The sequence below is a fragment of the Prionailurus viverrinus genome, chromosome C1, assembly GCF_022837055.1.
Source record: "Prionailurus viverrinus isolate Anna chromosome C1, UM_Priviv_1.0, whole genome shotgun sequence".
Lineage (NCBI taxonomy): Eukaryota > Metazoa > Chordata > Mammalia > Carnivora > Felidae > Prionailurus > Prionailurus viverrinus.
In genome coordinates this window covers 40,109,293-40,121,308 of record NC_062568.1, presented here as the reverse complement: position 1 = coordinate 40,121,308, position 12,016 = coordinate 40,109,293, and the positions used below count along the sequence as shown (strand labels likewise).

The following is a 12,016-nucleotide window of genomic DNA, read 5'->3' as shown; positions in this document are numbered from 1 at the left end:
GATGAATTTTGACATATGCTTTCAGCTGTATATCCATCACCACAATCAAATAAATGAACATAACCATCACCCCCAATGGTTTCATTGTGTGCCTTTGTAATCCCTCCCTCTTTATACTCCCATTCCCAGAGAACCACTGATCTGTTTTCTATCATTATAGATTAGTTTGTATTTTCTAGAATTTTATGTAGATGGATATACAGGTATACTTTTTTTCTTGCTTCTTTCACTCAACAGTTATTTTGATATTTATGCATATTATTTTGTATACCAATAGTTCACTTTTATAATGCTGAGTAGTATTCCATTGTATGGTATGATGGATAATTTTATGCCTTATGATATACATACTTATTACCTACCTACCTACCTACCTACATACATATCTTGTTGGTTCTGTTTTTCTGGAAAATCCTGAATAATACAAATGGATATTCTGTGATTTGTTTATCCATGCAGCCTCTGATGGACATTTAGATTGTTTACAGTTTCTTGCTATTGTAAATAAAACTGCTATGAACATTTGTGTATAAGTTTTTGTACAGACACAAATATTTTCATTTTTGGGGGGTAAACACCTAAAAGTAGGATTGCTGGATCATATGGGAGGTGTTTGTTTAACTTTTAGAGAAACTGCCAGATGGTTTTTCAACATTGTGTTTTAACTTTGCATTCCTCCTAGCAGTGTGTGAGAATCCAGGAGCTTCACATACTCGCCATCACTTAGTATTAGAATTTTAGCCATTGTACTTAGTGGGTGTGCAGTAAATCTCATTGCGGTTTTAACTTGCATTTCCCTGATTAGTGATGCAGAACATCTTTTCATGTGCTCATTTGCCATTTGTATATCCTTTTTGGTAAAGTGTCTGTTCAGATATCTTGCCCATTTTAAAAATTGTGATGTCTTATTGAGTTGTAAGCATTTCTTATATATTCTAGATACAAATCCTCTGTTAGATGTAGGTTTAGCATATATTTTTCCCAGTCTGGGTGGGTCCTTCTATTTTTGGGACAGGGTCTTTTTATTTTTTTATTTTTTTTAATGTTTATTTTTGAGAGAGAGAGAGAAAGAGCATATGTGAGATGGGGGAAGGGCAGAGAGCAAGGGAGACAGAGGATCAGAAGCGGGCTCTGCACTGACAGCACTAACAGCAGAGAGCCTGAAGCAAGGGCTCAAACTCATGAACTGCGAGATCATTACCTGAGCTGAAATCAGACGCTTAACCAACTGAGTCACACAGGTGCCCCTGTAACAGGGTCCTTTGAAGAGCAAAAGTTTTTAATTTTGATTAAGTCCAGTTTATTGATATTTAAAATTTTTTAGTTCATAAGTTTTGTGTTCTAAGAAACCTCTGCCAAACTCAAGATCATAAAGGCTTTCTGTTTTCCTCTATGTTTAGATGTATGATCCGTATAAGTTAATTTTTGCATATGGCTGACATTTACTATTTTTTTTTTTGCATATGGCTATCCAATTGCTTTAGCCCATTTATTGAAAAGATTATCTTTTCCTCCACTGAATTTTTGTGGGTCTATTTCTGGACTTTTTATTCCATTCTATTTACATATTTGTCTATCTTTATGCTATACTCACTCACTGTCTTAATTATTGGAAGTTTACAGTAAATCTGGAAAGCAGGAAGTATAAGTCCTTCAACTTTGCTATTCTTTTTCAAAGTTGTTTCAAAGTCTCCCAATCCATAAACACAGCGTATCTCTCTACTTGCTTAGGTCTTCTTTAATATATATCAGCAATGATTCCTAGTTTCCAATACACAGCTTTTGTACACATTTTATCTTAGGTATTATTTTTAAATCATGCATAATAAACTTTGATTGAATGCTGGACATTGTGAGTTGTAAACTGATAGATGCTGGATTTTATGGTCTTCCTGTAAACAGTTAGGTTCTGTTCTGGCATGTGATTATCTTACTTGGGATCAGTTTGATCCTTTTTCAGCTAGCTTTCAAGCTTTGTTAGCACAAGTCTAGAGTAGCCTTTACTTTGGAACTAACTTAACTCCACCATTAGGATGATATAGTTCCAAGGACTCAATTCCTTGTATAATCCCTTGAGTTATGACGTATCTGAACTCTGGCCATAGAGCACAAACCATTCTTAGCCCTGTGTGAGCTGTGAGAATTGTTCAGCTTACTTCTTATAGTGGTTCTTTTCCCAACCTAATGGAGTTTCATCTCATTATTAACATGTGAAAATTCAAAGATTTGAAGGTATTCTTCTTTTCACACCACCATCATCTTATCATAATCATTATTATTAAAGCTATTCATTCTGAGGGGACCTACCTACAGCACCTTAACCCTGGGAAACCTCCCTGCTTACTCCTTTTCCACCTACTCGAAAGTGAGCAATCCCTTTCTTGATTCCAGTGTATTTTTCTATACCTCTGTTAAAGCACTCACCGCATATATATAGTTGCTTCCCCTATAAACTCCTTGGGGGCAGACATTCTAATTTCTCTTTTTAGTCCTAATTCCTACCTCAATTCCTGGTACATTAGGCATTCAATATCTGTCAGCTGAATCAAGAATATTCATGTGGGGCCCCTGGGTGGCTAAGTCAGTTAAGTGTCTGACTCTTGGTTTCGGCTCAGGTCATGATCTCAGGGTTATGAGATCTAGCCCTGCATCAGGCGCCATGCTGGGTGGGAAATCTGCTTAAGATTCTCTCTCTCTCTCACCCTCTTTCCCTCCCTCTACCTTCCCCCCTACTCTGCTCACAAGTGGGCTCTGTCTCTCTAAAAGAAAGAAAGAAAGAGAGAGAGAGAGAGAGAGAAAGAAAGAAAGACAGACAGGGAGGGAGGGAGGGAGGGAGGGAGGGAGGGAGGGAGAGAGAGGAAGGAAGGAAGGAAGGAAGGAAGGAAGGAAGAATATTCATGTAATCAGTGTCTGTGTATATTCCTAGATGGTCAGTGGGGGACTAGGGACAAGGAAACAAACATGTTCTTTGCTCTTTCTATTACCTGCAGTTCCTTCAAACTTCCCCAGATGATATTAAGTAGGTGACTTCCTTCATTGTTCAGAGATAGGTCTGATCTTGTATTTATATTTAAGTATATAAACCCTCAGTGTATGTGTTGTGATTTTTGAAGGCAAAATAAAAGAATTACAATTATTTATACATGTTCACTAGACAGAGATGACTTTTAAATTGAAATTAGGCCTACAATTTAAAGTATTATGTTATAAAAGGAGACAGTAAGGTTATCTTTTTAGTATGTGTATTTAAGGAATCTAGAATTTTTAACCAGGTGATTTACTCCAGTCATTTTTATAAAAATAATTTTTTATGGAATACAATAGCACCTGTAAAGTACTTTGCAAATAAAAATCTTCAAAAAGTGATAGCTATTATACTCTTATTCCTTGATAGTCTAGCATTCTTATTTCTTTGTTTTGTGACTATTAGAAAAACATCCACACTTCTAATAGTAATTTTTCCATGTTTATTCATTCTGCCTTTTAAAAAATTAATTCAGGGGGCACCTGGGTGGCTCAGTCCATTAAGCATCCAACTCTTGATCTCGGCTCAGGTCTTGATCTCAGGGTTATAAGTCTGAGTCCCACATTGGGCTCCATGCAGGGTGTGGTGCCTACTTAAAAAAAAAAAATTAATTCAGGTAAAATAGTGTTGACACAGCATCTCCTTTTGTAACTTATTAACCATATTATGCTAGAACACTTTATCAGCCAAATACACCAAGCTATTTTTGACTTTACCATTTCTAAGATAGAAAGAAATATTATCTTATTGACATGTATGTTCTTATAGGTGTTGCCCATACAAGTAATCCAATCAGTCAACAATTTGTTGTAGAGGAAAATGCCTTTCCAGTACTTATTCATTTACTGAGAAATCACCCTTCTCCTAACATTAAGGTATATAAATGTTTTTAATATTTTTTCTGATACAGTAAAAATTAACAGAAATATGACTTTCTGAGAATAAACTGTATCTTCATGCAAGTTCACAAGTATACCAGAAAAATGTAACCTATCCTAAAAGTTTAAAATAAAAGAGTTGCTTTATAAATATAGTAGTAAAGATAAATTTTATTAAAATATTAAATTTTCAAATAATTAAGTCTTGTGTCCTTACTCATCAAAATTTTATTCCTCAGATATTTGGTTATTCACAGAATTTCTTCCCTACTTCCTCAGATATTGATTGCTAAAACTGGGTGGGGATAATGAGGATATGTGATTTATGTAGCAAAAATTCTCAAATTTAAGTGATTCCTGTCAATGTTAACCATCAAAACAGCCCTACCTCTACCAACGTGGACATTACAAATATCTTACAAGTTGTTTAAGAGTCATTCACTCTTCTATTTACTTCTAGTGAACTGCCTTTAAAATTTTTTTTTTTCAATGTTTATTTATTTTTGGGACAGAGAGAGACAGAGCATGAACGGGGGAGGGGCAGAGAGAGAGGGAGACACAGAATTGGAAACAGGCTCCAGGCTCTGAGCCATCAGCCCAGAGCCTGACGCAGGGCTCAAACTCACGAACCGCAAGATCGTGACCTGGCTGAAGTCTGACGCTTAACCGACTGCGCCACCCAGGTGCCCCTGAACTGCCTTTAATAAAATGATATTCGCATATATTCAAATCCTTTGGAGATTTATGACATCTAGAGTTGGCCAGGCAGGAAATTATAACAACAAAAAATACATTTTCTCTTCAAAATTAGGTATGAGTTCTGCTGGAAATGAGACAACAGAAATATGTAAGCAAATACAGAATTATTTCTTTTAAGGAATGTGTTATCAGAAAAGATGTTAGAAGTTATGCAGCTTTTCTGGTTATGAAAGAGATTATTCTATTATAGGAGTTGATTAGGGAAACAGAAGGAAGGAGCATATTCTTGCAATTTTTTGGCTTGAATTATATGAAAAACTACACTGACTTTCAAAGTACAAATAAATTTCATAAGACCATGGAATTTGCCACATAAAAATACATTTTTATTTTAAAACGTGCATTTTCATGTTTTAAACAGTTTACTTTTATTGTGTCCATCCATATTTCAGTATATGCTTTCAATGAGTTCTTCAACTTGTTAAAAACATAACATCAATACATTTCAATACTTTTCTTCAAATAAGATGCTATAGTAAACAAAATACTTTTGAAATAATAAGCATGCTGTTCAAATTCATAACATTTTTCATAGAAGTGCATACTGTAATCTTAAAAAACTTGAGTCCCGAAAATAAACAAAGTTCATTTACATCCTCCTAAAAGGCTTCAGAATGTGAATTAAATGACCCTGGAACTAAAGCAAAACTATTCTTCAGGACTACTTCCCAGTCTTGGGAATTTTTTCCTTAATTGATAGGCCTTCCATTGAAGCCTTAGAATTCAATGGTCAACAGCTAACAAGTAGTTCAAAACAGTTTTTTATTCCAGGCCAGGATTTAAAAAAAAAAAAAAATTCTTTTTTAGATGTGGAAAGGATACAACTATGCACTTAAGATAATACCTCCTCACATTTCCTGCTGGCTCTGGTTGCTCCCCCCACCTCTCAAATGGAGTTTTGTGTTGGTGATGGCACACTTAGGAAGGATATTTTCCCAGCTGTTAAAAATTGCTAGGGACATTGCTTCGGACATTGTAAATGCCACTCTATTATTGGAGAATTGGAATCAATGAATTACACAGTTGAATTAGTATATCCCATATAAATGTTTGTATAATGAAATATGTCATTTGATAAACCATGAGTGAAAAATAAACTAATTTCTACATACTTAGGTTGAAGTGGCATTTTCCTTGGCATGCATTGTCCTAGGGAATGATCTGTTACAGAATGAATTACAAGAAAATGAAGGATTTAAGTATGCCGATGTCCTTCATCTTCTTCACTCACAAGATAAGGTAATGCCTTTACAAAATGTTAAAGCTCATGTAGAATGGTTTTTAGACCATATCCTCAAATTATGTCTTTTGCACCGCAATATTTAAATATATTACATAAGAAATGTAAAATCTCTTTGGTAGATCATTAGTTTGTAATAATGAAATAATATCATTCCATATTTTTCATAGTTGACTTATTTCATCTTTGAAAGGTAGCAATTTTTTTCTATTTATTTATTTATTTATTTATATTTTATTTTTAAAAATTTACATCCAAATTAGCATATAGTGCAACAATGATTTTCAGGAGTAGATTCCTTAGTGCCCCTTACCCATTTAGCCCATCTCCCCTCCCACAACCCCTCCTGTAACCCTCAGTTTGTTCTACATATTTATGAGTCTCTTATGTTTTGTACCCCTCCCTGTTTTTATGTTATTTTTGTTTCCCTTCCCTTATGTTCATCTGTTTTGTCTCTTAAAGACCTCATATGAGTGAAGTCATATGATTTTTGTCTTTCTCTGACTGACTAATTTCACTCAGCATAATACTCTCCAATTCCATCCAATTCCATTCCATTCAAATTTCTTCACCGGATTATTTGTTTTTTGGGTGTTGAGTTTGATACGTTCTTTATAGATTTTGGATACTAACCCTTTATCTGATATGTCATTTACAAATATCCTCTCCCATTCTGTCGGTTGCCTTTCAGTTTTGCTGATTGTTTCCTTGTTGTGCAGAAGCTTTTTATTTTGATGAGGTCATAGTAGTTCATTTTTGCTTTTGTTTCCCTTGCCTCTGGAGACATGTTGAGTAAGAAGTTGGTATGGCCAAGATCAAAAAGGTTTTTGCCTGCTTTCTCCTCTAGGATTTTAATGGCTTCCTGTCTTATATTGAGGTTTTTCAATCACTTCGGGTTTATTTTTATGTATGGTGTAAGAAAGAGGTCCAGGTTCATTCTTCTGCATGTTGCTGTCCAGTTTTCCCAGTACCACTTGCTGAAGAGACTGTCTTTATTCCATTGGATATTATTTCCTGCTTTGTCAAAGATTAGTTGGCCATTCATTTGTTGGTCCATTTCTGGGTTCTCTATTCTGTTCCATTGATCTGAGTGTCTGTTCTTGTGCCAGTACCATACTGTCTTGATGATTGCAGCTTTGTAGTATAGCTTGAAGTCTGGGATTGTGATGCCTCCTGCTTTGGTTTTCTTTTTCAAGATTGCTTTGGCTATTCGGGGTCTTTTGTGGTTCCATACAAATTTTAGGATTATTTGTTCTAGCTCTGTGAAGAATGCTGGTGTTATTTTGATAGGCATTACATTGAATATGTAGATTGCTTTGGGTAGTATTGACATTTTAACAATATTTGTTCTTCCTATCCAGGAGCATGGAATTTTTTTCCATTTTTTTTGTGTCTCCTTCAATTTCTTTCATAAGTTTTCTATAGTTTTCAGCATATAGATTTTGGTTAGATTTATTCCTAGGTATTTTATGGTTTTTTTTTGTGCAACTGTAAATGGGATTGATTCCTTGATTTCTCTGTCACTTCATTGTTAGTGTATAGGAATGCAACTGATTTCTGTGCGTTGATTTTATATCCTGCAACTTGGCTGAATTCATGAATCAGTTCTAGCAGTTTTTTGGTGTAATCTTTTGGGTTTTTCATATAGAGTATCATGTCATCTGCAAAGACTGAAAGTTTGACCTCCTCCTGGCCGATCTGGATGCCTTTTTATTTGTGTTGTCTGGTTGCAGAGGCTAAGACTTCCAATACTATGTTGAATAACAGTGATGAGAATGGACATCCCTTCCTGACCTTAGGGGGAAAGCTCTCAGTTTTTCCCCATTAAGGATATCAGCATTGGGTCATTCATATATGGCATTTATGATCTCGAGGTATGTTCCTTCTATCCCTACTTTCTTGAGGGTTTTTATCAAGAAAGGCTGCTGTATTTTGTCAAATGCTTTTTCTGCATCTATTGAGAGGATCATATGGTTCTTGTCCTTTCTTTTATTGATGTGATGAATCACTTTAATTGTTTTGCAGATATTGAACGAGCCCTGCATCCCAGGTATAAATCCCACCTGGTCGTGGTGAATAATTTTGTTAATGTATTTTTGGAGTCAGTTGGCTAATATCTTGTTGAGGATTTTTCATCCATGTTCATCAGGGAAATGGGTCTATAGTTCTCCTTTTTAGTGGGGTCTCTGTCTGGTTTTGGAATCAAGGTAATGCTGGCTTCATAGAGTTTGGAAGTTTTCCTTCCATTTCTATTTTTTAGAACACCTTCAAGAGAATAGGTGTTAACTCTTCCTTAAATGTTTGGTAGAATTCCCCTGGAAAGCCATCTGGCCCTGGACTCTTGTTTTTTGTCAGATTTTTGGTTACTAATTCGATTTGCTTACTGGTTATGGGTCTGTTCAAATTTTCTATTTCTTCCTGTTTCAGTTTTTGTAGTGTATATGTTTCTAGGAATTTGTCCATTTCTTCCAGATTACCCATTTTATTGGCATATAATTGCTTACAATATTCTTTTATTATTGTTTTTATTTCTGCTGTGTTGGTTGTGATCTCTCCTCTTTCATTCTTGGTTTTATTCATTTGGATCCTTTCTTTTTTCTTTTTGATCAAACTGGCTAATGGTTTATCAATTTTAATTCTTTTAAAGAACCAGCTTCTGATTTCATTGATCTGTTCTACTGGTTTTTTTGTTGTTGTTGTTTATTTGTTTCAATAGCATTAATTTCTGCTCTAATCTTTGTTATTTCCTGTCTTCTGCTGGTTTGGGGCTTTATTTGCTGTTCTTTTCCCAGCTCCTTAAGGTGTAAGGTTAGGTTGTGTATCAGAGATCTTTCTTCCTTCTTTAGTAGGGTCTGGATTGCTATATACTTTCCTCTTATGACCTTTGCTGCATCCCAGAGGTTTTAGGTTGTGGTGTTATCATTTTCATTGACTTCCATATACTTTCTAATTTCCTCTTTAACTGCTTGGTTAGCCCATTCATTCTTTAGTAGGATGCTCTTCAGTCTCCAAGTATTTGTTACCTTTCCAAATTTTTTCTTGTGGTTTATTTCGAGTTTCATAGGGGTGTGGTCTGAAAATATGCATGGTATGATCTCGATCTTTTTGTACTTACTTAGGGCTGATTTGTGTCCCAGTATATGGTCTATTCTGGAGAACGTTCCATGTGCACTGGAGAAGAATGTATATTCTGCTGCTTTAGGAGGAAATGTTCTGAATATATGTTAAGTCCTTCTGGTCCAGTGTGTCATTCAAAGCCATTGTTTCCTTGTTGATTTTTTGATTAGATATCTGTCCATTGCTGTGAGTGGGGTGTTGAAATCTCCTACTATTATGGTATTACTATTGATGAATTTCTTTGTGATTGTGATTAATTGATTTATATATTTGGGTGCTTCCACATTTGGTGGATAAATGTTTACAATTGTTAGGTCTTCTTAGTGGATAGACCCCTTGATTATGATATAATGCCCTGCTGCATCTCTTGATACAGGTGAAAGGTGGAAATTTTAACGCTTAGAGAGCCAATAAACAAATCTCTTCTGTCCTGGATACATCAAAATTTTTCTTTTTGAAATTTTATGAAATTTGAAATTTTATGACCTTTCAACTCTCAGTCACCCACTATTCTAGTGGTGCTTCTCAAACTTTGTGATAAAGGAAAGCCTTCCCCCAGCAATCTCTAATGGGTAGGATAATTAAAACAACAAAAACTTTAAATTTTGCAATAACTTTAGGTTTTACAAAATTTTGCAAAAATAGTAGAGTGTTCTAGCATATCCTTCATCCCGCTTTCCTGGATGTCAACCAGCAATTAACGTTGATACCATACTATTAAAGAATCTGCAAACTTTATTTAAATTTTGCCAATTTTCTCACCAGTGTCCTTTTTCTGTCCCAGAATGCAATCTAGGATCTCACATTACATCTATTTGTCATGTCCCTTTAGTTTCCTTCAATCTGTGAAACTCAGTCCTTTGTTTTTCATGATTTTACATGTCTTCCATGATTTTGACATTTTTGATGAGTCCACACCAGTTACTTTGTAGAATGCCCTTCAATTTGAGTTATCTGATGTTTTCTCATGATTAAATTGAGGTTATGCATTTTGGCAAGAATACCATAGAAATGATGTGGTCTTCTTCATTCACCTGCCTAGTGCATCATTTCAGGAGGTACATGGTGCTGTTATGTCTTATAACTGGCAATGTTAACTTTGGGTACTTGGTTAAGGTAGTATCTGCCATATTTCTCCACTGTAAAGTCACTGTACTTCCCTTTTTTAATAAGTATCTTAAGGTGAGACATTTTGAGCCTATGAAAATATTCTGTTTTGCATGTACTTTTGCTCAACAATTTTAGCATCTACTGATGCAGCAATGATTACTGTGGTATTTGGCTAACGACAATTTTTTTTAAAAGTTCTCCTTTTTTTTTTTTTTTAATCAAATTTATACTTAAATTCCAGTTAGTTAACATGCAGTGTACTATTAGTTTCAGGTGTACAATGTAGTGATTCATCACTTACATACAACACCGGTCCTCACTACAAGTGCCCTCCTTAATCCCCATCATCTACTCAACCCATCTCCCCACCCACTTCCCTTCTCATCATGATCAGTTTGTTCTCTATAGTTAAGAGTCTGTTTCTTGGTTTTCCTCTCTCTTTTATTCCCCTCTATGTTTGTTTTACTTCTTAAATTCCACCTATGAGTGAAATCATATGGTATTTGCCTTTCTCTGACTGACTTATTTCGCTTAGCATACTACTTTCTAGCTCCATCCACATCCTTGCAAATGGCAAGATTCATTCTTTTTACAGCTGAGTAATATACCATTGTATATATACATATACACCACATCTTTATTCATTCATCAGGCAATGGACATTTGGGATCTTTACATAATTTGGCTATTGTTGATAATGCTGCCATAAACATCTTTCTAGATAAGTTGGTATTTAACTATAAGGAAGAGCTGTTCCTTTTAAATTCGAATTCCCAGTTTTTGTAATCCTGATGTCAACCATTTTGTCGACTGTCATTGGTCCATGGGCCATACTTTGGATACCACTAACCCTAGAGAAATTTGAGAACTTTTGTTGTCTATAGTGCATTTAGCAATTAGGGAAGAAAACTGCCAACTGTCAGTTTTAGATTTGGGAGGAAGAAAAGAGGGTTATGGGGGAGAAATGAACTCAAAGCATTATTTATTAATATATAGATTTCTACTGTACTGTGGTATATGAAAAAATGGAGATGTGCTGCTGTAATAATATGGGGAATATAGGGTGAGGAGACTGAATTTGTGTCTGACTGACTCTTTAAGCCACCTTTCTTCTTTCTCTGTTCATTCCACATTTTATTCTCATTGCTCATTCCTCAGGGACACCCTTCTCCTTTTTCTTCTACTACTCATTCTGCTCTTAATCATTCTCCTTTTCTTCTCAGCCTGTTCCCACCTGCTTCATTCACTGGACCCTGTTCTTTTGTGTATTCCTAATACTTTTCTTCTTGCTTATGGCCAGGTGACTACTTTGTGTGTACATAATTTTTATTATGGAAAATTTCAAACACATACAGAATAAAAGAGTAGCACAATGAACTTAAATATTCCTATGACCCAGTTTCAGCACTTATCAATTCATTCATGGCCAGTTTTATTTCATCTATATATCCACTTACTCTTCCTATATTATTTTTCAAGAAAATCTCAGGCATCATATAATTTTATTGGTAAATATTTTAGTATGCACATATAGCACTTTTATGTAATGATTAACACTGAAAGAAGAAAACTCGCTAAGATTAATGGTTCTCTCTGTACTATACTGTTCAAACAAAATATTAAAAATAAGATTTAGTGATAAAGTTCTATCTTTTGGGTCTTTCTGGAAGATCTACCATACTTGTTCATCTTTGGCAAGTGAACAGACTCTAAGAATTGGCTTTTGCTCTGTTTGCCAAGTCCCAGAAAATTAAAATGTGATTTTTAAATCATCTGTCTTTTGTTTCCCTCTTAGGATATAGTACAGAATTTTACAAATGAACTTATTTTGAGAGATGATAGAGACCATCCCACATTGCATAACATGTAATATATAGTATGCTATAC

The 12,016-nt window shown here is 35.0% G+C and overlaps 1 protein-coding gene across 2 annotated transcripts in view; it reads left to right on the top strand.

Annotated features, from left to right (window-relative positions):
- The window catches only part of ANKAR (ankyrin and armadillo repeat containing), a 76,705-nt gene that overhangs the window by 50,908 nt on the left and 13,781 nt on the right, over positions 1 to 12,016 (top strand). For both annotated transcript variants that reach the window (XM_047870275.1, XM_047870276.1), the window contains 2 exons: positions 3,794 to 3,900; positions 5,779 to 5,901. In XM_047870275.1, the coding sequence (XP_047726231.1) occupies positions 3,794 to 3,900; positions 5,779 to 5,901 (230 nt within the window). The remainder of the gene's footprint in view (positions 1 to 3,793; positions 3,901 to 5,778; positions 5,902 to 12,016) is intronic.